This window comes from Echiichthys vipera (genome assembly GCF_963691815.1).
Source record: "Echiichthys vipera genome assembly, chromosome: 15".
NCBI lineage: Eukaryota > Metazoa > Chordata > Actinopteri > Perciformes > Trachinidae > Echiichthys > Echiichthys vipera.
The window spans coordinates 10,279,007-10,306,074 of record NC_139840.1 but is presented as its reverse complement, the minus strand read 5'-3'; the positions used below and the strand labels follow the sequence as shown (position 1 = coordinate 10,306,074).

At 39.6% G+C, this 27,068-nt stretch overlaps 2 protein-coding genes across 7 annotated transcripts; both read left to right on the top strand.

Annotated features, from left to right (window-relative positions):
• The first annotated feature begins 8,554 nt into the window (after window positions 1-8,554).
• On the top strand, window positions 8,555-14,535 carry LOC310957367 (peptidyl-prolyl cis-trans isomerase FKBP1A-like). Of its 6 annotated transcripts, none has more exons than XM_083927908.1 (6): window positions 8,555-8,859; window positions 9,114-9,193; window positions 9,953-10,113; window positions 10,210-10,257; window positions 12,323-12,435; window positions 14,197-14,535. In XM_083927908.1, exons 3-6 carry the CDS (start codon window positions 10,077-10,079, stop codon window positions 14,323-14,325), a joined length of 327 nt encoding a protein of 108 aa, XP_083784034.1. In that variant the 5' UTR covers window positions 8,555-8,859; window positions 9,114-9,193; window positions 9,953-10,076; the 3' UTR covers window positions 14,326-14,535. The 6 variants fall into 6 exon arrangements, with proteins under 6 accessions (XP_083784034.1, XP_083784031.1, XP_083784032.1 ...); XM_083927905.1 differs by having other exon boundaries at window positions 9,917-10,113; XM_083927906.1 differs by having other exon boundaries at window positions 9,114-10,113.
• Window positions 14,536-17,801: 3,266 nt separating this feature from the next.
• plxdc2a (plexin domain containing 2a) lies at window positions 17,802-27,068 on the top strand (the record flags this gene model as incomplete). Its single annotated transcript, XM_083928598.1, has 15 exons — window positions 17,802-17,892; window positions 18,648-18,764; window positions 19,775-19,986; window positions 21,164-21,307; window positions 21,693-21,762; window positions 22,585-22,707; window positions 22,830-22,948; window positions 23,036-23,135; window positions 23,242-23,337; window positions 23,619-23,700; window positions 24,694-24,754; window positions 24,845-25,070; window positions 25,765-25,800; window positions 26,070-26,227; window positions 26,853-27,068. 15 exons carry the CDS (start codon window positions 17,802-17,804, stop codon window positions 27,066-27,068), a joined length of 1,851 nt encoding a protein of 616 aa, XP_083784724.1.

Here is a 27,068-nt window from a genome sequence, read left to right as displayed (position 1 = left end):
AATGTCTTTTTTGACATCTGAATTAAGACATTTGAATACGTTCTTATTGTAGGGTCGGTAATTTACAGTGCATTCATTAATTATATATATATATATATATAATAATCACTTTTTTATATACTGTTCTTCAGTGGCAGAGAAAGTATAGAGATCCTTTAAAGGTACTAATACCTCACCGTAAAAATACTAAAAAATCAAAAGTAGTAGTGGGGCAGCTGTGGCTCAGGAGGTGGATCAGGTCTTCCACTAACGGGAAGATCAGCAGTTCAGATATTCAAGATAATGAACCCCAAAATTGCTCCTGGTGTCTGAATGATTTGATTAGATCAGATTAGATTGGTCCATATAAATGTCCATTTCCCATTTTTGTATGTAGAATTTGTAAAGTAATTCCCGCTGTCCAGTCAATGTAGTGGGAAGAGTATAATATGTCCCTTTGAGATGAAGGGGAGTGGAGGTAAAAAGAAGCATAAAATGAGAATACTCAGGTACAAGTAATTCAAATGTGTACTTAAGCAGAGTACTTGAGTAAATGTACTCACTTACTTTCTACAATAAAACACATATCTGGATATGTCAGCAGTCTAAAGTTAACAGGGTTAAAACTGTTGAAATACACTCTGGATATCCAGTCATCTGACCTGGTTTTCCTTTCTCTGTCTCATCAGGCAAAGCAGCTTGTGTGCAGCTGTGGTACCACATGTATGGCAAAGGCATGGGGAGGCTGAACGTTTACCAGCAGAGTGAAGAAGGAAAAAAAGCTCTGATTTTCTCTCAGACAGGAGACCAGGGCCGGCTGTGGAGGTTCGCTCAGGCGTCACTTCTGCCCCGGGTTCAGCCTTACAGGGTGAGTCACGTAGACGGTAAGAGTGCTGCAGGGATGATGTATGTTTGAAGGCCGGCCAGGAAGTCAGCATCGCCCTGGGTTGGAGAAAATCAATGGGATTTTGGATTATTGTAGAAAAAAAAATACAAAAATAAACTCTGTGGCGAACAAAAGTTTATGATTCTTACGCGTTTTGTTTAATTAAGATAATATTAATAAATTACCTCCACTTGTATGATTTTTGAAGCGTTAATGCAATCGCTCTAAGTAAAAATCTTACGTTAGGCTATAAACAAACTACACCACCCACTAGCTTCTAACTGATTTCGCTTGTATGGCGTGATGACACGTGCCAAGCTTCAAAAGTCATGATATAAGTGGTATTGACTGATGTTTTTTATAACAAAATGTTAAAATCTCTTAAGCGTTAGTTAATCACAGACCTTATGAAAGGCATCTAACAAAAAACCCATTCAAACAAGGGAACTGGGAGTGCAGAGATGCTCACTCTCTTTTGGGTTTCAGGACTCTTTCCTGCAGTTGTCTATAAACCAGAGTTGTTTCTGGGAAAATAAATAGACATGGACAATGGTGGGAGGTAACCCAAGTCACTCAGGTTCTGTACTTCAGCACAGTTTTAGCCATTTGTACTTTACTTGGGTAATCCCATTTTCATGCCACTTTCTAATGTAAATCCACTCTAGTTCAGGGGGAAATGTTACACTTTTATATCCCTACATTTACTTGACAGCTATAGATACTTTGCAGATTAAGTGTTAAAATCGTGGAAACATTTTTTCTGTGTTGTATAAGCAGACAATTATGAATCGTCTAAACAACATTGGGAACTTGTGTTGGTTTAGATAAATGATGCAGAACTCATTTAATCTGCTTAAGCCACTTTGTCTGTTTCTCATTCACGTAACCAGGGCTGGTTTTTTTTCAGCGCGCACACAGAACAGACCGATAGCAACCTATAAGGAGATTTCTGATAAATTTGCCGAAGCGTACTGGATTAGAATCAGTGACTCTACTATATTTACAGTAGGCGATTTTCATTGTTACATACTTGTGCTTCAGATCGTGGTGGAAGGTGTGAAGGCTGGCCCCACCCAGGAGGGAGACATGGCTTTTGACGATGTTCAGCTGACAGACGCTCAGTGTCCTCCTCCGGGACACTGTGACTTTGAGAGCAACATGTGCAGCTGGACCAACCTGGGAGAAGGAGTCGACCAGGGGGACTGGCTCCGCGGCAAAGGAGCCTCCCCAAACCCCAACACCGGACCCAGTGTTGACCACACCACCAACTCGGCGTATGGTAATAATACGTGACTCTGCCATTCTGCCTTTGAACAGAATGATTAAATCCACTTTATGGAAACCTTCCCAGCAGCCTAATTGAATAAAGATGTGTATTATTCACCAAAATTCAGTTCTCGTTGGAATTATGAACTTTACAGTTCTTTGCTCACAAAAATAAAAAATAACCAAGACTGTAGAGTAAAAAACAAATTACAGTAAGTACGTGTTTTGTGGGTTGTGGCTATAGAATTCAGAATTAACACTTAAACCTGTGATAACCAATTTACCACATGGGAGCGTCAGAAACAACCTATAAACACTGATATTGACATATCATTCCCTTTTAAGTTGATGCAAGCAATTACTTATTTTACACTTCCAGCTAATAGTTCTGGCCACCTGATAATGTAACACTAACTTCCACTCTCCTTTTAGCTAAATAAGATAAGATATACTTTAATGTCCCCATAGGGAAATTTGTTGCAGTCCCACATAAGATAAAATCATTCATACTGCAGTAAAACAACAACTCACAGCTTCCATATAACAGTTTGCATATACACATACACACCTTCTGACAATGGTGACATACTGCACAACACCCATGACCAAAATCCTTCATTAAATGTAAGTGTTGAAAATCTTAATGGACATAGGCAGGAACGGTTCAACACGCTATGGGGTGGCTTGAATCTTATACCAGAGGACTGGAACTATAGATGGAGAATGTGAGTTGGATCAAACTCTTTCCATCTTTTCACTAGGTTACTACGCATATGTGGACAGCTCAGTGGGCGAGTGGGGAGACATGTCCTTCCTGATCAGTGACGTGTTCCAGCCGTCTGCTAAAGGTCACTGTCTGACGTTCTGGTACCACATGTATGGCAACCACGTCGGGACTCTCAGGGTTTACATAAACGACAGGTAACTGGCTGTTAATATCTGATGAGTTGAACGTGGACTCTGATAACATTTAACCCTTCATTTGAATGTGTGCTGTCCTGTCCCATAGAAAAATTCATAGTGGGGGCAACGACGAAGGGATTCTGAAGTGGATTGAGACAGGAAACAAAGGAGACAAGTGGCAGGAAGCACGTTTGACTGTTGGACACAAAGAAGCATTCTGGGTAATATTGACCTTCTGATTGTTTCACTGGAACGAATGCGGACAGTGTTAAGAGGAAACACTCATGGTTGTTGTTGTTGGTTGATGTTGTTGTTTTTGGTATTACCATAAGTAACTAATTACATTTACACAAGCGTAATTGAGTATTTCCATTTTATGCTATTTTAGTTTTTACTCCACTACACTTTGTATTAGCTACAAGTTACCTTTCAGATGAAGAGTTTAGATTTTAAAAAAATAAAAATAAAATACACTACATTTTACACTCATAAATTGAGAAAAGTCAAAGAAGTTGCAACTCTTAAAGATTTATGTGTTACGACCACCCAAATTCATCTTGTGACCATTTGGAGGAGCCCAACCCTTAGCTTGGGAACCAAGCTAAAGTAGTTAAAAAATACCTACGTTGATACATTAAGTACATTTTGTTGATAATTCTTACGTAGAACTGTAGGACTTCTAATGCAGGCCTTTTACATGTTATTGAGTATTTTGGTAGTTTTGTACTCTTAGTCTTCTTAATCAAAAGGATCTAAATCTCATCTCATCTCATCTTCATCCACTTATCCGGGGTCGGGTCGCGGGGGCAGCAGCTTTAGCAGGGGACCCCAAACTTCCCTTTCCCGGGCCACATTAACCAGCTCTAACTGGGGGATCCCGAGGCGTTCCCAGGCCAGTGTGGAGATATAATCTCTCCACCTAGTCCTGGGTCTTCCCCGAGGCCTCCTCCCAGCTGGATGTGCCTGGAACACCTCCCTAGGGAGGCGCCCATGGAGCATCCTTACTAGATGCCCGAACCACCTCAACTGGCTCCTTTCAGCGCAAAGGAGCAGCGGCTCTACTTCGAGTTCCTCACGGATGGCTGAACTTCTCACCCTATCTCTAAGGGAGACAACAGGCACCCTCCTGAGAAAACCCATTCTTTGGGTCCTGACCCAGCGTTCATGACCATAGGTGAGGGTAGGAACGAAGATTGACCGGTAGACTGAGAGCTTTGCCTTCCGGCTCAGCTCTCTTTTTGTCACAACACCGCCCCTTCTGCTCCGATTCTCCGGCCAAACTCACGCTCCATCGTCCCCTCACTCGTGAACATGATCCCGAGGTACTTGAACTCCTTCACTTGGTGCAAGGACTCATTTTCTACCTGGAGAAAGAAATCCACCGGTTTCCCGCGGAGAGCATGCCAGACTGACTGAAAATCAGTTACAATTGTGATTAAAATAGCGTGCAATAGGATCAAACTCAAACAACTAAACTAAAGCTTAAACATTCTGGACTGTTTAGATAAAATACAACTTAACTACAGCAGATACCTGTAGTCAGTTTAGATCGAATGTCTCATGTATAGAGTACATAGAGTTAACTTGTGTGTATTCTTTAATTTCTTATTGCTTTGCTGAATTTGAACTCTCTTTTTTTTTGTTGCAGTTTGTGTTTGTGTATCAGAGGGGGATGAATACAGGTGGGGACGTTGCTCTTGATGATATCACCATCCTCCCTGGCGGCTGCTACTCAGAGCCCCCCATCGACCCTCCTGATGATAAAAATGGTCTGAAACCCTTTTTAGACACTTCAACTGAGCAGACAATTTTTCTTTAGCACATTTAAAAAAGAGTCACGTTCTGATGCATGTCTTTCTTATGAGATGTTGGACAAACTATCCAGAAATCATTAACCCCTGTCTAAACATCAGTGGAAACAACAACTTTTATAAAGTATTTGGCACTGATATGGGTTTAACTCACAGACTGTATGAAATAGGTTTAAACAACCACTACGTTTGTCCATTTGAGCAGCAGCTTCTAGACAGATTTGTGTCTGCTTTAATGGATAAACCTAGTGTTATTTATTTTTTTATTAGTCACCACATGACATGACATGCCTAAACCAACAGTGCATGTGTCCATCTCTCTGTGCTTTCAGACTTTCCCTCCCAGCCTCTGGCACTGTTTTTCCTACTGAAAACTTAAAGGCAGAAGGAGTAGGATTTTTCCTATTCAATGTTTCGACTCTTACAAAAGTAATCCCTCTCAATCATCACTTATCACCCACTAGAGGTGTGTGTCGGTGTCTGTATCTGCAGAGACCCTCTCTGCCCGAACCAAGCAGACAAAGGTCGTTCCAAAATAAGAAAATTAATCTGCAGTTATTACACTGGGCTGTGCACAACTGCACTCAGGTGTGTGCTTCTGGTGTTGTTGAGCTGAGGAGGAGGCAACTCTGAATGTTGTGTGTGTATAAACTGCAACAGACAAATCCTCATTGTGCCTTTAAATCTTTAAAAATGGGTCACAAACGAATAGTTGGATATTATGAAGGGAAAAAAAGCGTAGTAATTTCCTTTTACGCAAACACAAGGCAATGAGGAGTAAATTGTGCATTTTCAGCCGGGGGGGATTTATATGTGTGGTAGTTATTTACAGCAGCAGGAAGGTGTATGTCTGAATGACACTGCAGCTGTAACGATGCAGCTCATTTATGTATTTTTAATAGTTATTGGAGAACATTGGAGCACAGAAGAATAAGCTCTATCAGGCTTTGACGCCACAGACAACAACACGTGACAGTGGGATAAATTCATTGTTGGTTTTGGTCTTTTCATGGCATTTGTTTATTTAAGCCTCGCTGCAATTATGAAATGAAGTGTAATAAATGAGTTGATGTGGATTGTTTCTCTGTGTCTGCAGACATGTTGTCCGTAGGTCTGGCGGTTGGTCTGACTCTGCTGGCTGGAGTCATCATCTCCATCTCCCTCTTTATGCTGAACAGGAAGTGTATTACAATGTACACAGTTGTTTATAAATATATAAATCCTTTACACGATGTACATAAGAACACTGAAGAATGATAGTTTATGTTGTCGGCTGACATCTCTACCTATGTGTCTTAGGAAACAACCGACAATTATGAGTAACGACGCAGTGGACCAGAGATCTGTGTTTGATCTATATGACTGCAAAATAGATGTAAGTAATCAGGATTTATTCACAAAACATCCTGTGCAGCCTTCACAGTGCCGATGATAAAAATAAAAAAATGTTTTCTTCCAGGGCACACAACATGGAACTCAATCTGAATTTTCCTTCTACAACAATCTGTATAATCCGTCGCCGCATGCAACTGACAACGCAGTGGCTTCAACTGATGCTTAGTTCAGATTATTAGCTCAACGCCTTTAAAACTCTTGTTTAAAAGATGAAATATTAACAAATGGATTAAAGGATGTAAAGGCCACTAAATGAGAATGTATCAGTGACCATTTAGTTTTTAGAATGACAACTAGATTATTCATTACATGAACATACTTATTGCCTACCTACAAACCCCCTTGACTGTTGGTGAACATTGAAAATGTTAACTTGTTTTTAAGAAATGGACTTGAACCAACGCCTTGTAGTAACTAGTTTAAACTTGTTTATGTGACCGACAGAAGCAGTTCTCTGTTGAAAACATTTTAGTGTTTGAAGAGCAGTCGACAAAGTCAGAGTAAAATACTTTGCAGAAATCTTTTGTGTTGTTTTTAAGACACTGCGCATTCTAAAGACGGCTGCTTTTCTGTTCTGCTGAAGCTGAATTTGTAACACTGTTTTTAACACTTAATAAATACATGTTTGTTTATGAAGTGTATATTTACAGCTTTATTTGAATTGCAGCAATCGAAAAGTAGATCATTTGTTCACCGTATATGACTAATATGATTGTGTAAAGATGCACAGAATTATACCCTCGATAATATGACATTATTTCTTTGTTGTTATTTATGTTTATCATAAATAAGTCATAGAGTGTGGTCTTTACCTAGTTTGTTAAGTGTCCTGAGATAACTTTTGTTATGATTTGGCACTATAAATAAAATTGAATTGAATTGAATCGCGGGTACAAGTGGCCGAAATGGGTTTTCTCAGGAGGGTGGCTGGAGTCTCCCTTAGAGATAGGGTGAGAAGTTCAGCATCCGTGAGGAACTCGGAGTAGAGCCGCTGCTCCTTTGCATTGAAAGGAGCCAGTTGAGGTGGTTTGGGCATCTAGTAAGGATTCCCCCTGGGCGCCTCCCTAGGGAGGTGTTCCAGGCACGTCCAGCTGGGAGGAGGCCTCGGGGAAGACCCAGGACTAGGTGGAGAGATTATATCTCCACACTGGCCTGGGAACGCCTCTGGATCCCCCAGTTAGAGCTGGTAAATGTGGCCCCGGTAAAGGGAAGAGTGGGGTCCCCTGCTAAGGCTGCTGCCCCCGCGACCCGACCCCGGATAAGCGGATGAAGATGAGATGAGATGAGATGAATTGAATTGAATCAAGACATATAAGGAGTGCCATCTTAACAACAGCGATTGACTAACCTCAGCAGGTATTAAAGCACACATCGCAATTTATAATACTTTACAAAAGATTCAGGGACGTGTTGAGGTCTGAGTTTCTGAGCCAGTGATGAGAAATAATGTCTCAGTCACCCAGAACAGTCTCTGTGGAGCACGTAGTGACAACTTCACTATGCTTGTTCTGTCCAACCACTGAACCAACAAAAAATAATGCGAAGTTTTGGCATTTTTGCATTTGCAAAGACACAAACTGTTATCAAAATAGATGCTCGGTTCACTTTCTGCCTGTTGACGAATTAATGAATCAACTAATTAGTTTCATCTTAAATTATACAGTAGTTCTGGATAGTTTAATCTATAACAAAGCATCATGGTTAATAAGCGTGTCATATGTTTGTATGTAAAATACCACATTACTATAGTGGAGTACAACTATAAAAGGGCATGAAAAGGTAATAATAAAGTAAAGCGCAATGTGTACAGTGCTTGCGTAAAAGAGTTAGATGCATTTCTTTCTGGTTAAGTTATGTTTAAGAAAGGATGTACTCTCTTTAGAGGGCCTGAGAGGCTCTGCTGTTGTTTTAGAGACAGGAAAAAGTCAAACTACTTGTTAACTTACGATCAATGTCTCAATTGTTTTTGTAGCAGTTTAAATACAGAATAGCTTCCCATTAGACTACTTGAAAAACATGTTACATTTCTGTTTGGATGACAAAGAGTCACCGCCCTCTAAGACAAGCACCCACATGCAGAGACCTCTCTCTCTCACACACACACACACACACACAAACACACACTCACACAAGCAGGAAAAAAACCAAACCTGATCAGCCTGTTAGATCTTGTTGCATGTGACTCATCCCGTAATTACACAGACCGAGCCGTGCAGGCATTGTGAGAAATATGGGAGGGAACAGGAAAGATGTGACAATCATAACTAGGATAAAAATAGGACACAGTAATCTGAACAGCACTCTTCCCATTATAGGGAGGCATCTTACCTGTTATCGTAATCATTGCCAGGTACCAGAAACTATAGAGCATTTGCTAGATACAGGAAATATGTATCAGAGGAAAAGGAAACGATGGAAGAAATTAAAAGATTATGGCTAAAGGGAGCAGGAGTAAAATACATACTGGAGTGTGGTGGAGGCACAAGGTGCTTGGTCTGCTTCCTCATAAGAACCGGACTGATGAGGACAACATGATAGACCGGACACTGTGGCGTTAACTAACTCCAGAAGATGGCAGCGGTGCAACAAAGGATGCTTTTAAAAGCCAAAGAAGAAAACGTGAGAGCAAACCCTAGACGAGGGCTGCCCAATCCTGCTTCTGGAGGGCCACTATCCTGCATATTTTAGGTTTCTCCCTGCTTTAACACACCTGAGTCTAATGGTGTGCTCGTTATCAAGCAGGGTGTCTGTGTTGGAGCAGAGAGAAACTTAAAACATACAGGACAGAGGCCCTCCAGGAGCAGGATTGGGCAGCCCTGCCCTAGACATGCAAGGCCGAGTTCCAAATCTTTTACTTTGTCTTTTTACTTTAGCTGGCCTTCCAAAGTATGCACTGTTAGGTCCCTCTGCAGGTGCACAGGACACACCTACGACATGACACACCCTCAAAATGGTAAGGTATCAAACTATTAAACTCTTTTTTGGCATACTTAATAGTATGGGTGTTGGAACGCAGGGTGTCCATGGGAAAAACAAGTACAGGTTCAAAATACTTTATTGAAATATTTAAATGAAACAGGTTTAATATTGAGAATATTACTTCCTCAAAGTTTTTGTTTTGATGTTAGTTTTTGTTGTTTAAAGTGATGATGTTTCACATACAGTAGATGGCAGCATTTTAACTATAAAACAGGAAGGAAAGGAACTCTTAGTCAAATATATATGAGGTAGATGTAAGAATACAATAATAAAAAATGTATACAATAATATAATAAAATTCACGGAAAATGAAATCAGATAAGTTACATGTAGAGGATATGTATAAGATAAAATGTGTATGACAGAAATGAGCAGTAAGATTAAATTATTGCACTTAAGTGGTGGAAAAAGTTAAGTTGGTCGTGGTACTTGAGAGAGTACAACGTTTGAGAGCCACTGCAATAGAGCATGTTATACACTGTGATAAGTATGAGGAAGATGACAAACGAGTGAACGGTTCAGAAAAGAAAAAGAAAAATCAATTTAATAGATATTTTAGAAAATATTTTTTAAAAGTGCTATTAAATAATATTGAATTTTCTCAGAGTAACTCATTTGTTTGGAAATATATTATAGTTATTATCACTATGATTAGTATTTGTTTCTTTTACCTATTTATTGGTTTGTTGATGTACAGTAAGTGTAAGGTCCTTTGAGCCACACTCCACACCAGCAGGTGGCGCTATCGCACCCAAACGGTGTTTGCCAGCTGCCAATAAGACTCGTGCAGAAGAAGACGACACCGAGCTCGTGCGGCAGCCAGTGTGTGAGCGAGGGAAGACGACTCAGAAAGAACAATGGGAGTCCAAGTTGATACCCTCAGACCAGGAGATGGTACGGTTTTTTTTTATTCCAGTGACTCGATAACTTTGATATTTCTATATTTTTAATATAAACACCCTTGTAAGCCGCTGTGTTTCTCCTTTAAAGGCAGGGTTTTCCCGCAGAGAGGACAGACTGTGAGCGTGCACTACGTCGGTAAGATCTGGTGTTATATTTCATAACTGGCCAAATGTTAGTTACCTTGAGTCATATTCATTTAATATATCTGTTACTCACTCAAATAAACACGCGTGGTCAAGTTTTTAAAGGAAATCTTCAAAGGAATGGTGTCATTTCATATTTGGGAAATGGCGTATTCCCTTCCTTGTGGAGGGACGGAAGCCCCTCAGCCCGACCATGAGCCCAACCCCTCCCGTCTGCTCATATGCAGCCTGGGTGTGCTCAGCGGCTAACGTTAGCTCATCGTAGCCCAGCACAAGATACGGTGGTCACTGTAAAGGTGCGTACATGATTAAGAAACAGAGTCAGCGTACAGACGCGATTTCAAGACGAGGCTCGTTGCGCGCGACAAGATGGACGCGATGTCGCTTCAAACGCGTCCGACGCGCGAGCTGAAAATATTGAACTTTTCAGGCGAGTCGCGACAGCCAATCAGCGTTGAGATTGCGTTCAGCGTCATTCAGTTCTCCGTGACACATCCACGGGATCACCAAAGCCGCCATTGTTGCGTTCCTCGACTGCATCAAGAAACGTGACTATGAATATGATTTAAAAAACTAAACCATGACCCGTGGACGGCAGCGACGAGCCTTTAGACATCTACACTCCCTTTTAGACATCTACACTCCCAGAAATCCAGAAGAAGAAGAAAAATGTCATTGCACAGTAACCAAGACCCCACCACAGCGACTTCCTGGTTGATCCAATCAGGAAGTGCCCAAAACTGCAGTTCTCAGAGTGTCCGCTTGGGGCAGGTTTCATAATAGAGAAGTTTCTCGTAGACCTTTGTTAAACAGGCTGTTTAAGGCCTGGTGCAAAAAACATTCTTGTCTGTATGTTTAGGTCATATTTCCATGACAACACTGAGGGGGGGGGTCTACATTTTTTTGCACCAGTCTAGCTTTTATTTTATTGGAGGTTAAAGTTTATGAATAATTAGGGGCGCAGACTCTTGAGTGACATCTAGCTGCTGGCCCTAACTTCACTTCTGAGGTTAACATGGATGTATCTCCCTCCCCCCAACGTCACATACATGCCCTCTTTTGGTAAGAGGAAATGAGGCAGTCAAAGTCTAACAAGATGGTGAATCCCATAGGCGAGGACGATTGGATCAAGTTAAGAGAATGGGCCTCGACTGAGACGCTACATTCATTTTTTTTTATACAGTCTGTTTCTATCGCATCTGGTCTGAACGCACTGTAAGAGCCATACACTTCATCTGAGAGCTCATTTCTATTATTCAGATCCTTCCTTGTTGGCACTAGCATACCTACTCATTAGCACAGCAGAGTAAGGTGAAGCTGCAGGCCGAGCCAGCCAAGCTTAAGGCGGCTGCTCGCTAACTGCCTCGTTGCTCCAAAAATGTGTCTTGATCATATTTAGACCGCTGTGGTCCAAATATGGCTAACACGCTCCAGCCTGGCTTTGTCCAAGGTCTATGGAAGAAGGCTGGGATGCCAAAAAAAGAAGTCTGAGCTTTGGTGCATGAAACCGAAGAGTACGTGAAAGGAAACCATCACTTTATTTCAAGTGAAATCTGTTGTAACCCTTCAAAGGCGCAGCTCCAGTTTCATTGCGCATGTGTCATACTCATACTAAAGTTAAGACGTTTTTTTCTTTTGGTGTCCCAGCCTCCTTCCATTGGCTTTGTACAAAATTAAACAGATCTGGTTACCAGCACCCCCAATTTTCGGCATTTGAGACAGAGGGTATATTAAATTATATTTTATTTAATACATTACGTATACAATGGGAGTGCTAAAAAACAATATTTTGCCAGGCTGGAGTTAGCCCCTTATTCTTGTGCTAAGCTAAACTGTCTGTGTCAATGTATGGATGTTAAGATAGCAGTGATATCCTCATTCCCAAAATAACTAACGTTATTCCTCCAACTGTTGAAATCCTCCATTGTGTGGCTAAAACACTCGGTCGCTCTGCATTTATAGTGCTACAAAACACCAGAGACAGAAGAGAAATTAGCTGTTAAGAGTGCTAACAAGTTGGGTTTTGTTTGTCTTCTGTCGTTATTGTTGTTGAACAGGCACTCTAACAAATGGACAAAAGTTTGACTCCTCCAGGGACCGAGGAACTCCCTTCAAATTCAAAATTGGACAAGGCCAAGTGATCCGTGCCTGGGATGAGGGCGTAGCTCAGGTAAGAAGAGGAGCTTTAAAGGGACACTTCCAGTTCCCACAGCAAGATGACCTGAAGTGGCTAACTTTCTATCAAAGTTTTATTCATATTTGCTGAAACTGTCACTTTATCCTGACTGCACACCAAAACAGATGATCTGTGGAAAAGTATTGTAGCTCTACCTCCATCTGCTGCCGAGCCCCCTCTCAGTGTGCTCCTAATGGCATCTGCTAGATTCCACCACGCACGCAGAAAAAACAATCAGAGCGGAGCAGCCTCTGACGCATATCAGTGTCTCCTCTGAACTCTGATCAGATAGTACACGATATTCTGTACTGTATTGCCTACTTCTCCCATTAAGTGTTTTTAGAAAATGTATTTTGGTGTATTGTTTATTTGGAAAATTACAATTTGTGAGGAAGTTAAAACAAAACCAATCCCTGCCAGACAAATGTTTTCCTTTTACAGCTGAACAGCACTAATACGTTTCTGATAACACTTTTTGCAAGAATCGGCAATACAGCAATGGAATATTGAGTCAGAGATGATGACTATATTATGTCAGACTCCTCCGCTCTGGTTGTCTGTCAGGTGTAGACAGAGAGGTAAAGACACTTTACCATTTGGCAGATTGTCTCATTGTGCTGTCAGGACAAAGTGACATTTTCAGCAAATATGTAAAAATGACAGGAAGTTACCAACTACAGCTTTTCAGTATGTTGGCAAAAAAGTTATGAAAAATCAGCAGGTCCCAAGTAAACACACGGTAACTTGGCCCCACTGGGACACTAATATATTGGGGGAAACGATGTCACTCATAAGCTCAAACTAAGCACACAGATCAGTGTACAACCTTCTTTGGGATTGTTAGATGAGTTAGCCACTCCTCTAAACTTCAGTGCACATAGTGTAACTATTCATGTTGCACTTTACAAGCCTGTTGTGATTAATAACAGCCTATAAAGCAAAACATCACCCAGATAATGTTTTGACTGAAAATAACACCTTTGTGCATGTAATATCTGGATTTTACTACGTAGACATCTAACACAACATGCATAAATAAATTCAGCTTAATCTGTCAGGGCCCAAGGTATGTGGGAGTCATTAGCAATAGTCCGGCAAATGTAGAAAAATTAGCTGGAATAAAATAGTACTTTTTTTGAACTTTTTTTAACGTGGATATAACTATGCAAAGGTATTCAGAAGGCTCCTTTCCTAAACAAATTACTTGATTACAGAATATTTAACATTATATCTCATAAATTATTTATATATACATAAACAATGTACTACATTATCTATAATAAGTGAAAACTGACAAAGTAAAAAATATATAAAATAAATGGCTAAATAAACATGTTCAAAATCAGTCAATTGCTGACAATTTAAATAAATCGTCACTGAAGTGTTTGCTGCGTTTCATTGTAACCAGGAACCTTCAACCACTGAGTAAGGCGTGTGTGTTTGTATTTTAAGAGGGAGACATAGGAGACAGACAGAAGAAGAGAGGCGAATGTGTTTGAATACATTTTACAAATGAGCAAAAAAGTCCACACATCGTGAACGTGACAAGATGAAAGAACTGATTTGCATCCTGGGGAATTCTGGAGCTTGACCCATACTAGGGACTTAAAGTCAGGGTATCTCACCTACTGTTATTTTGATATTGGCAATTCTTGTGGGTCCCCCGGCTTTATGAAGTGCATTGCTAAATCAGATCAGCCATTGAATATGAAATCATATAATTACCTTTATGTAACCCGCTCTTCTCCTCCACAGATGAGCATTGGCCAGGTGGCTAGGTTGACCTGCTCGCCAGATTATGCGTACGGCACTAAAGGATACCCACCCATCATCCCAGGGAATTCCACTCTCATCTTTGAAGTGGAGCTGCTGGGTGTTTGTTGAAGGTTCCTCTGCACAGTTTCTCATTCCACCAACATCTGACACAAATAACTGTTTGATTAAAGGTGCTGTCAGGCGCATTTATAAACATGAATAAATCATTTTAGAAAGAATTCTGATATCTTTGTATGACTGAACCCAATTGGACTAATGTCGGTGGTATTGTTGATGCTAAAATGAAACCAGATTAAAATGTGCTTGTTACTTCCAGGATTTATGTGGCCTCCATTATTGCATTAATCTGATAAATCAAGGGCTATACCGAATGTCACTTTTTGACATTCAAAGCTTCTATTTAGGTTTTTGAATTAAACTTCAAATATCTGTCATCATATTTTGTCATCACCAGCTATAGCAGGGACAAATGCATCCATAGACATAGAAACACCTGGCAAGACACTCAAAACCACTTCTGTGTTAGTTCCAGTTACAGTAAGTGTCTCCAGGAACACATTTTGCCATGACGCACAAATAGACAACAATGAAACAGTGAAAACAATACCACCACCACCACCACCGCCGCTGTCTCTTCTTACTAGATCGATAAATATGTATGCTAGTTTAAGCATCTTAAGTAATTTACTAGCGGTTTTAAGGCCCAGATGGATTTTGTTTTTGTGGTTTTAAATGTGACTTAACAGCTTTGAGATTGCGGTGTAAATTTTGTTTTTGAAAGGCTAAAACGCTGACAGATATGGATTGAAACGAAATATTTGTTAAACACATGATGAATGTTGGAAACAAACACTTTTGGACTTAATGTTCTGGAGTTATTGGAAATGTTTGAGCCTCACAAGTGATCCAATCTGAACGTCAGCGTTCTGAGGGATTCGGTACAGCCCTAGATAAATCTGACTTATCAATCAGCTGATACATAATGGATTAACGGCAAAAGACAAAGGAACGTTAGACTAGTGGGCTTTGTCTTTTATTTTTGTGTGCCATAAAATAATCAACAGAACGACCACCGTATCTGAATTAGTGTGACTGAATCTGCACAAAAACAACTTAAATGATCATATGTGGTTTTTCCAGTCTCAAAAATATTGCGGAAATGATTGTTGATGTCAAAAATGCACATGAACACCTTTTTAATGAGGAGCTTATTTGTTGTTTCTTATATAAATGTATCCCTTCAACATCTCAAAACTTTGACACAATGTAAAGACACAACTTCTTATGGTTTAATTTTTCACCCCAACTTGTGGTGTGTTTGTAGTATTAGCTTTTGAATCGTGACCCTTATACACTCAGGTCTTTTTGTCATAAGTTAAAGGTCTCGAGTGCTTAACGCATTGGTTTTAATTGTCATCCAGTAGAATTGGTCTTTTCCGTGGGTATTGCATTCTTGCATTAAATATAAAGTATACAATGTTTGTGCGTCCTTCATTGTTGTTGGTGTCACTTTGATGTTTGAACAAGTTTGTTATGTTCCTGTGAGCAAATCTCAATACACACAAATCACGCTTGAACACTTATCTTTTAGTTATCTTCACAATCATTTAACTGTTTTCTTTCCAGGCAGTGCTGTCGATATTTAAGTCATTGATGCATCTGAGCACAAACTCAGTGTTTTCATATCTCATAATGGTGCCCTGTGATCCTGGCAGGTCAGAAAAATGTTTGTGCCGGTCCATATTTGCCATGTCAGGCTTTAGTAATGTTTTATGTAAACATTCTCGTCAAACTGGATTCTGCTCTGGGTTTACGTTGAATGTAGCAAATATACGGCAGCCGTCTCCACCACCAGGCCAAAGACCTTTGTTGCAGCTGTTACTTTAATTTTACTCAAGTAGAGGTACAAACGTTGGAACCTAAAAAAAAGAGATTCTTGTAATTGGTTAGCAATCAATAAATCAATGGTGGAGGAAGTATTGAGATCCTTCAAAATAAGTAAAAGCTGCCCAGCCCTGGTTTGAGTCTTTGTTTAAATAAGTCTTCTATGAGGGACATAACTACTGCTGCCTTAACTTGCTCCATGTAATCTTCAGTATTCACATTCAGCAATCGACTGAGAAAATCAGTAGAAATAATAGAAAATAATCATTAGTTGCAGTTCTATACAAAATAGTAGCATAACCAATTACAACAGTAAAATCCTGCTTTTATATTAATCAGTATAGATGTAGATGGTTTTCACGGATTAACAAGTGAATTGTAATCCTTCAATTTGTGAGTGATTGATCATAAAGCACAACGTTGCCAACAGATCTGCACTGGAAAGAGTCAGAGACACCAAGATGGATCCAGCCGAGTCCCTCACTGTTGAGTTATGGAGCATTCAGACAAAGCTTCCTGCAGCTGAAGTCAGTCGTTCTGCGTTAACCATGTGCTTGAGAGATTCAATGGACAATGAATTAAACATGCCTGTATTTATTTTACTGTGGCCTTATAACAAACACATTTGCTCAATAACCACAGAATCACAACACGCTGCACCTCAAGCATGAAGTAGAATTAATCAAATAATCCAAATGATTGAACTGCCTTCCTCAATGTTTCCCTTCTCCGCACGTTTCCTAAATTTAACATTCACATGAAATACATAAAAGTAAATAAGTACATTTACTCAAGTACTGTACTTAAGTACAATTTTGTGTTACTTTTACTCGAGTTATACTAGTAACTTTAGTTACTTTACAGATTCAGATTATTAATACAAAATATTGTCAACAAGTGAAATAACATTGTTAAAGATTAAGCTACACAGCAGTATATGAAGTCATTTAAATTAACCTGTATCAGCTGTAACATTAAAGTGACATTTACATCAATCTGTCAATTATAGTCTATTAATATAATATGAAATGGAGTCTGCATAATGAGTACTCGTTAAGTACATTTTGATGATTGTACTTTTGAATGACTTTTACTTGTAACAGACTTTCTACAGTGAGGAAGTACTGCTTTACTTAAGTACAAGCTCTGAGCACTTCTTCCACCTCTGCATATGAGAAAAATTATATTGTTAAACAAGCAAAGATTTCTAATGTGGATCGTTTGTATGAAGTAATAACATGAACATTTCTCGTTATAACGTGAAAATATCTTGGTAAAACGTGAAAAAAAAATCATGCAATAACAAGCTTTCCACATTATGATATTTGATACTTAAAAAAAAAAGATGTTTCAGGGACAGTATTAGTACTTTTTAGATCCGTACACGAGACACTTCCTCCACTCGCTCGCGCTCTGGGCGCATAATGCTGACAATTCCGACGGCACCTGAACGTCTCCCGGGTTCAGCGCTGCTCTCAGTTCAACAGGGACATCAACACGACGAGGAGCTTCACCCAGGGCTGCATTCATTAAGCCTGCGTCACCTACGTTTTTACAATATACATTTTTAAACGGTACTTTTTTAGAGTTAAAAACTCCCGACAGTGAGACTGGAGGCTCAGCCGCAAACTCACATTGCGCCAAATAATTATTTGCGCTTTGAAAATGCGTTAAGTTACGACCTGAGGGGAAGGATAACCATGACCCTGACCAGGACGCTTCATCTCATCACAGGACTGCTGCTGGTTTTACAGTTACACATGAGCTTCACGAGGCTAAAGTCCGCTTATGGTAAGAAATACAATGTATCTGCTTCTAACTTCAGGTCCGTTTGCTCAATAGAAAGTTTCAGCACAAGTAATATATTATGTGCAACTTATAATAACGTGTTTTTATTGGATTTTCTGTCGAGGCAACAAGCATCACATTCAAACAGACAGAACTCAAGTCATATGGTGTTACATCACAAGTGCAGGACTACAAACAGCAACAAGACACACCATAATAATATCAGACATTACCCAGTGAAAATAATTACATTAACAGGGTTAGAGGATCGAAAAAAAGCTGCCAGCAAAAGTATTATGTGGAACTAATGTTCAGTCATTTCTAAGTCAGCACTTACCTGCCTAACAACTATCTATGAACAGTCAAGTGTCATTTCCTGTGATTATGGGTTGGCTTCATTTATCTTAGTGTAGTCTTTTTGTAATGATCACATTTTATACATGTAATTTTGTTTGAAATATAAGCTTTGTTTTATGCCAACGACTGAAAATGTGTGCAGGTGTTTTGCAGGTGTGTATCTGGAGCGGTAAGGTTTGTTCGTTTTTTCAGTATTTGTAGTTTTCTATCCTCTGTGGAGGATGTTGTTCATGGACTATGTGCTGCAACAGTTGGTGAGCCGTGTTGAAATGTGACTTTTGCTCATCTACAGACCGGGCATTTTAACAAAAATCTCATTCAATGCATTTCTTTCTTTCTTTATTACTTAATTTATACAGTTACTACTTTTGTTACCAGTTCTATTGCTACTGGTTGTGCAGCATCAGTGCACTGCCATCACACAGATGGAGGGGTTATGAGGCCGGGCCACCATGTGACAGAAATAAAGACAACACCCACTGCTGCCCGGCCTCACATGCCTGGTCCTGGACCTGCTGGTGCGAAGAATGTGAAGCATCCTTTCACCCTCTGCTGTGAAAAGAAATATCAGGACGCACTGTTGTCACTGGAAGGGGCAGAACGACGCATGTTTGCCCCATGAGATGTTCGAAGATGCATTCTCCACATCTAACATGGCTTTAACGCACAGTTCCCCGTGTTTTTTCACCCCTTAGGTTGTTACACTGGTATAATAATCATTAGTACAGAAGTTCACACTGACAGCAGGCTACATAGGTTTTTCAAACTCTTCATTGAAGCTCTATGAATCCTGATGGAAATGTTCTTGATGCATTGTGCGTCATTGACTTCCACCAACAATTTGCCCTGGCATTTTTGGTATCTTCTGATAGCTTCTGATAAGTTCGGTTAATAAAGCAACAATTTTGATAATCCATTTCTTTTTTTTCAAGCACAAATGCCAAACATTTGATGGTTCAAAGTTCTCCAACGTGAGACTTAATTTTCTTTCCTGACCGCTGTAAGAGAGAGGTTTCTGATGGTTTACAGACAAGATCAATCATGAAGAGAATAATTGGCAGATTAATTATGAAAATAATCTTCAACCCTAGTTTGAAAAACATTTGGCTGCACAATATGAGTTTGTAATGACTGACCCACCGGTACTTGTTATGGCGTCCTTGGGATTTTTTGCCAGAAAACTATCAAAACAAATCTGCAGCACGGTCTGAGTGTTCAGGAACTTTGTGGAAATGTTGGCTTCATATGTGTAAACCTGTTTGTGAGAGCAGTGTCTGCTTTTCTGTCTTTTTTCGTTCCTTTCTATATGTTGATAAACACATTTATTAATCAAACTGATTGTTTTCAGCACTTACTGTTATTTTAATGCCAGTTTTTAGCCGTATGCGGTCACAAACTGTTTAAGTTGTGACAAAATAATCAGGTTTTTTTCCAAATTACATTTGTTCTTAAGTGCATTTCTATTAAGCATGCTCTAAAAAAACTACAACTACTAACGTACAGTATGTCCCTCTCTTTGATTCCTCAGGAGTCTACCGCACAGACACACAGGGGCTCTCTCCTCCGGGGGAAGGGTCATGGCACGCAGCCGGAGTGAGCAACAAGCCCAGGGAGAGGAGGTCTGGGGCCCGTGGCTGGAGTGCCGATAAGAGGGGCCACTACAGAGACCAGCACCAACCAGAAGAGTCAGATCCAGACCTGCTGATGGAGGAGGGACACAGCAACTCTACTCAGATTGTGGTAAAGTCCTTTACATCTCAGCAGATGAAGAAAAACTTCTGAACATAAAGAGATACTTTACCCATTTCAGTCCAGGGCTGCGTCACGGCAACATGGGCAAACAGCATTCATCTGACCACAATGCATTTAACTGGATATTGTTGTTTAAAATATTTTAAAAGCGAGTTGAATTGCAATGAGACCACATAAAAGTATTAATAAGAAATAGTAAGAATAATACAAGAAAACAAAACAGTATCAGAAAACATTCAGAAGCAATTTGTACTTTTTTGGTATTTATTTAGTCTCTAAATAGAAAAGAAGTTTGGAACAATAAGGTAACAATTGTTTGAAAGTGGGCGAGATTCTTAATGAAGCTTTCTGCTATAAATGTATCTGCATATAATTCAATTCAATTCAAAAAACTTTATTTGTCCCCGGGGGGCAATTCAGGGCACACAGAGCAGCAAATAACGACAGTGCAACTATACAAAAACATTTTAACCTATCAACAAGAATAAAGTGTAAAAGAAGAATAAGTGTCAGGATGTTAGTGTGTTAGTACAGGTTAGAATCCAGTCACAGAGTTAGATACGAAGAACAGCAGAGAGGAAAGTGCCTAGATGTTAGTACAAGTTAAACACACACAAGTCACAGTTAGATACGGAGCAGACATGTGAACCGGTATATATAATGTTGAACTTTCACAAAGACCATACTTTTTAAATAAAATATATCTCACAAAACATATTGATGTTTCAGAAAGTGAAGCAGGGCTTTTAAGGGGCAGCGCCTCCCAAAAATAGTTTGAAGTCTCAGTCTTATATGATGATATGGCCAAAGATTGTTTCAAATTTTTATGATATTGATGAATGTTGTGAATTAACAGCCGCAATTTTGTTTCCCGTAAATAACAATAAAGATATTCCTGGAAAGTTATATTTTACAAATGTATTTCTTGACTTGACTGTTGTGTGTGCTTGATGAACTTAAGCTGTTTTCCTTTACGCACATGTCAAAAATCTGTCTTATCCTTAAACAAAAGTAGCTAAAGTTGTGCTAAGCTTAAATGTGATAGCCTCCCGAGCATAGAAGCACACTTTATATCGTTACAACATGAACCCCATTAGTTCAAGTTTAATTCTACTTGACATGTTTCGTCCCTTCTACTGATTTAACTTAATTTGATTTTGGACAGGACATTGATCACGCCTACTATACATCTAAACTCTACAGTCCTGGAGACGCAGCCAGTAGAGAGCTGTGGGTGAACATCGAGGAGATGGAAGAGGGCGACTGGAAGGTCTGTGGCTTCCTGTCCAGCACCCACAGACAAGCGGAGGTATGAAATCAGTCTGAGTGAATAAACGGGACATTCAGTGTTTTATGGAAATGAAATATCTCATGTAGAAGTTGTTCAGTGGGCAATCCATTTTTAGTTTGTGTATTTACTTTGGCTTTCCTGAATGGAAAAAAAAAAAAAGTATTTTCAAGATTCAAATGATAAAGACAAAGTATTAATGAAGTGTTGATCCGCATGTTACAGTTTAATTTATGAATGTAAAAATTGAGAACATTTTAAAACAATAACTTAATTGCTGTAAAGTTTATAATAAGCAATTTATTTACCTGATTAAACATTCTGACAAAAGGTTTCTCTTGTGTTGAAAGTGATTGTTGTCCATCTTTAACACACAGCTGTTATTACACTTTCTCTTTGTTTCCAGAGAGTGAATCTTTCCTTTGACTTCCCTTTCTACGGCCATAAACTAAAAGAACTCACAGTGGCAACTGGAGGTAAGTTGCTCAGAGCTATGAGGCTCAGTCTGTATTCAAAGTCATTTGAGATGTTATCTTAATTTGAGCTACATCATATGAATTTATAATGTTTATGATATTTTTGTTAACTTTTCCCTTCATAGTACAGACGCACAGTGCGCGCTTACGTAGGATATCCAAACCAACCTGCGTCACAGGTTTCCAGTGATGTTTTCCGTAGTGTGTTTGGAATATGTTTTAGCATTTTGATCAGCATCTGTTTCTAAACATGTTATACAACCTGTCCATCGGCAGCAAAATATTGAAGTTTAGGATAATCCATCTAAGAAGCTCCTAATTCGCTGATTCTGGGAGTAACTCTTTTTAATAAATGGGCGAGTCAGTCCTAATTTTAGGATTTCTAAATTCTTGGTTTAAGAGTATTTCACAAAGCATTTTAGCGCTAAAAAATGAGCTCCTAAATCTGTGAAAGGTTAGAAGTTGTTAAGAGGACTCCTTAGTCACTAAGAGCAAATCACAAACAATCTTAAAATGGCTGTCTCCAGCACTCTGCCTCTAATCGGTTCAACACAACCTTTAATGATTAAGGGAAAGTTGCAGGTTTTTGTTTTCCAATCATTGCAGTTTTCCTGACTCTGACTTTTAACAATGTCCTTCCTTTCATGCACAAGTTTAGCAAGAAGTGAAAACTGTTGCTGTTTGCACCTGTCACTAACAGCCGTGGTTATTCTTGTCTGATAGTTACGTGGTCGGTCAGAGGGAGGGGAACCATTGTCTCATATCTCATCGATGATTGAAATGAATGTTGTGAATGACTGATGGTATGTTTTCCTCTCACAGGTTTCATTTACACTGGAGATATAATCCACCGAATGCTCACAGCCACTCAGTACATCGCCCCTCTGATGGCCAATTTTGACCCGAGTCTGTCCAAAAACTCTACTGTGTTTTACTTTGATAACGGTAAGAGACCGTCATTTTGGTGGTTCACTTGTCATCAATTGTGGCTTTTTGTTTGTGGGTCAGCTGTAGAGTGTTTACACTGTGTTTGTGAATGGTTGTGTTTCTGTATGTCTACCGTCCAGGCACTGCACTGGTGGTTCAGTGGAGCCGCATCCACCTCCAGGACAACATCAGTCTAGGAACTTTCACCTTCCAGGCCGTTCTGCACAGCGACGGGCGTATCGTCTTTGCATACAAAGAGGTGACATTTCTTCTCCTCTTTGTGTTCTTCTGTTAACGCAAAATTAGTTTAATTATATAGCCTTTTGTGTTATTTTTTCTAACGTAGATTCCTTTAGACATCAGCAACATCAGCACTGAGAATCATCCTGTCAAAGTGGGCCTATCAGATGCTTTTGTGGTTCTTCATGAGATAGAGCAGATCCCCAGTGAGTGGTGTATAAAAAATACATTTTCTTACAAACCAGCTTATTAAACAACACACTGAATCTCACCATTTAATAACAATATCATGTCCTTTCTGACATGCTCCAGATGTTCGGAGGAGAACCATTTTTGAGTATCACAAAGTCGACATCCTCAAATCCAAAATCTCCAATTCTACAGCTGTCGAGATGCTACCTCTACCAAGTGAGTTCATTAAAGTGTACAAAGAGATGTGTTGGCAAACCACACAGACTGCCATTTGTGTTTTGTATATTTGGATCATCAATTTCCGGATCTGAACATTTATTTCACACTTTTGAATTGTATTGTAGTTGTACAGTTGACACACTTTTTATCTACGTTTGTAAACCGTAGCAGGATTTGCACGTTAGCCTTATGCTGCAGGACGGCCTGTAAATCGTTGAGTCCCAGAAGTCAGAGCCGTCTCTTTCTCCTCACTCTTCACAGTTTTCCTTTATTCTCAGCATGTCTCCAGTTCTCCAGCTGTGGTCCATGTGTCACTTCTCAGATTGGCTTTAACTGCAGCTGGTGCAGTCGGCTACAAAGGTAAACTGGAAAGCACTCAGAGAGCACATGCCACTGACGAGCCTGCACATTCCCACCGAACGTATTTTAATGAATGAAAGTGTTTAAGATTCATCTGAATCCAGAGCTGCATTAAGACGTCTCCTGAGTCAGACTCATGAACACTGACTTGTGGCAGTGTTAATGTACAGTGTAGCTGTAGTGCGTCTCAGAATTAACTTTTTGTTGTCAGAAATATCAGATGCATGTTATTGTTCCAAACAGACTATTTGTATATGTTTTAATACATTTCTGGAGGGTATTTAAAAACATGAGAGCAAGTATTGCAATTGAGAAACATAAATGTAGAAAAGAACAAAATTACAATAAAAATAGAAATAGAAATACTATTTAATAAAATGTGTACAATATCTGAATTCAAGTGATAGTTTTGTGCAGAAATGTGCTGCGGTTCACAGAATTATAAAGATAATTTATATATTTGGTTTATGCATTAAAGAATATTTTCACATTTTATATTGTTTGAAAATAATATTCGTATTGAAAGAGTTGAGAGAGTCATTGGTCGTAATTGGTGTAACTGTTCCTCGTACTGGCTGCAATTACATTTGTTCCTAAAGTGATTTCCGTGTAAGTGATGTGGGGTCAAAATCTAGAGTTCGCATTCAGTAAAATCAAGTGGGAAATTAAAACAAAATATCATATTTAAATACTAAGTTTGGAAGACATCTGCGTGATGTGACTGAGACTCAACTCAGAAGCCGAATTTTAGCTTTGCTGAAGAAATTTTAGCACAGAAAGGGTTCAGAAAAGGATGTCTCTCAGCCCGTACGGACAGAGGAGAAACAATTAAAGCGACTGATAATCTTTTCAATGTGAGTATTGTTTTAAGAGAAAAAATATGGACACCTCCTTTTAGGCTGAAAAAGGCCTCATTCGAACTTTGTCAACCCCGTATGTTGTTTGTGAAGTAAACCTGTAATACACTTGAATAATATTTACTTCCTTTCTCAGATGCTCCAGTGGCTTCGATCGTTACCGGCAGGACTGGGTCGACCGTGGCTGCCCGGAGGAGGTTCTCATTATTTTTGCATTTCAGTGAGTTACGGAAAGTCGAATTCAGTTAGAACTCAGAAGAAGAGTTTACCAACGTTTGTTTTTGCAGAGAAGAGATCCCCAGTGTCTCCGAATGACGGACCTCACAAACATCACATCTCAACACCTCACACGTGCGACCACTCCAGTTACAACGACCACAGTGCAGCAGAGGACCTCCAGCATGACCTCTGCCCCCCTCAGCAGCACAACCACTGTCACCAACCCCTCAACACGCAGCAGCACAAGCAGAATAGTGTCCACCCTACAGCCTCCAACCAGCAAACCTGCAGAGGGTAAGCTGACAAGATGCTTTCAGATCATCTGTAGTAAGCAAAACAGTAGTTTTATTAGTCTGAAACAGCAGTATTTTCAAATATGATCCTTTTTTGGTTTCTAAGACTTTTAAAGTTGAAATACTTTTCTTTCTTAATATAAATTCTTTGAAGATTTGAGGTTTAACAGTTGTAACTTTAGGGCAGCACAGGTGTCATTTCCATCTCATGAATAATACTTGTCGTTGCACGGTGTGTTGTGTAAAGTCTGACAGTGTGAGGGTCAAGTGGTCAGCTATTTCCCAGCCCTCTGTCAGCTCCTAGTTGAGTGTATACAGCGCCATGTTAAATACTGCATAGTGTCCTCAGCTGCTGAAGGATGACTCAATGTATGTGTGTCACTCTGGTTGAGTCAGAATATAGGAGAGCTGTTATTTTGGTTGTAGCGGCTATTGTTTGTGCGGTAAGAGAATACAACATCCTACTCAAACAGAAGTTATTTTACTGAAATTTTACTTAGGTAGATGGAAAAGCACTTGATTATTTTATTTAAAAAATATAAAAGGAATTCCTGAAGTCCCAAAGTGAATCTCAGATTGTTTTATTCCTGACAGGACAAACAATTCTTAAACACAAACTTGTTTAAAAAAAAAAAAAAGGTACAACACTTGACATCCTGTATGATCTTTTATAATATAACTGTCTCTGTTTCTAGATGACACAAAGATCTCTTTGCACATCAGTGACGCATGTAAGTCATCCATGCTCACCTACTGTGTGTCTGATTGTGATTTATTATTGGTACACTTTTTTTAAAACGCACATATTTGCATCTGATCTGATAGTTAAAGCCACTTCATGTAAAATGTTTGTGTCATTAAGGTTTTTTTTTTTCATTATTCTGATACAAGTGGAAATATCTGCATGTATGATGTCTTTATGTTGAGTGTATCTGAGCAGAGGATGCAAATTCTACAAGTGGCTCAAAGTTCATCACACAGTCCCATCATCTCTGTACAGCAGGAGAAGAGGAGACTACAGGAGAGAGCAATGAGCGGCCGCAGACGGGTCTACTGGCGGGCATCATCATGGTGATGGTCATCATGGGAGCAGCCTTCCTCATGTCTGTCTACATGTACAACCACCCCACCTCCAGCGCCAGCCTCTTCTTCATGGAGGTCAGTGACACCATAGTTCATAATCCATTTTCTAGGATCTCCTCTTGTGTTTTTTCATTTGGATTTCCTCATGCAAATAAAGTCAAAATGTAAAGTGAGAATAAGTAATCACATCACAGTTAATATCTGTTCATTTATTTTTTGCCTTGCGAGCAGCGGGGCCTAAAGATAAAACAACGGTCCTTCCAACACTTTAATCTAGAGCAGGACATTTTATCATCTACCGGGAGATCACTGTGAACATTGGTGTGAATACTCAGCCTCCCAGAGAATGATACCTAATATCCTCTGTGGTCCACTACAGGGCATTAAGAAAATTATGGCTATACTTGCATGAGAGTTGCAGCTTGTATTCATGGTTTTCAGATGATTTTTTAAAATGATTTTAGTGAGTTTCCGACGGTTTTTTACCTTCCAATATTTTAAACCCTTTCTGAAAGTTAGATGGAAATATTTGCCATTGCCAAGCCGGGGACATTAATTTTATCATAGAATTTAAAACATGGTCTGACATGAGTTTAAAAGTACATTTAGCAGAGCTGCACATGTCTTTTTCATTATTATATCCACATTTTTCTCGAACAAACTCACTTATGTTCATATTCTGTAATTTTTCGCCCCTCAGCGGCGGCCCACCCGCTGGCCAATCATGAAGTTCAGGCGAGGCTCGGGTCACCCTTCTTATGCCGAGGTGGAGGCTCCTGGTCAGGACAAGGTCAGCATGGTGGTGATCGACCCTAAACAGTCTTTTGTCTTGTCAGACAGAAGAGAGAGTGAACAGAAAGAAGGATTCATAGTTCCCGATCAGAGGGAGCGCTGCCTGGTCTCAGAGAACTCCTGA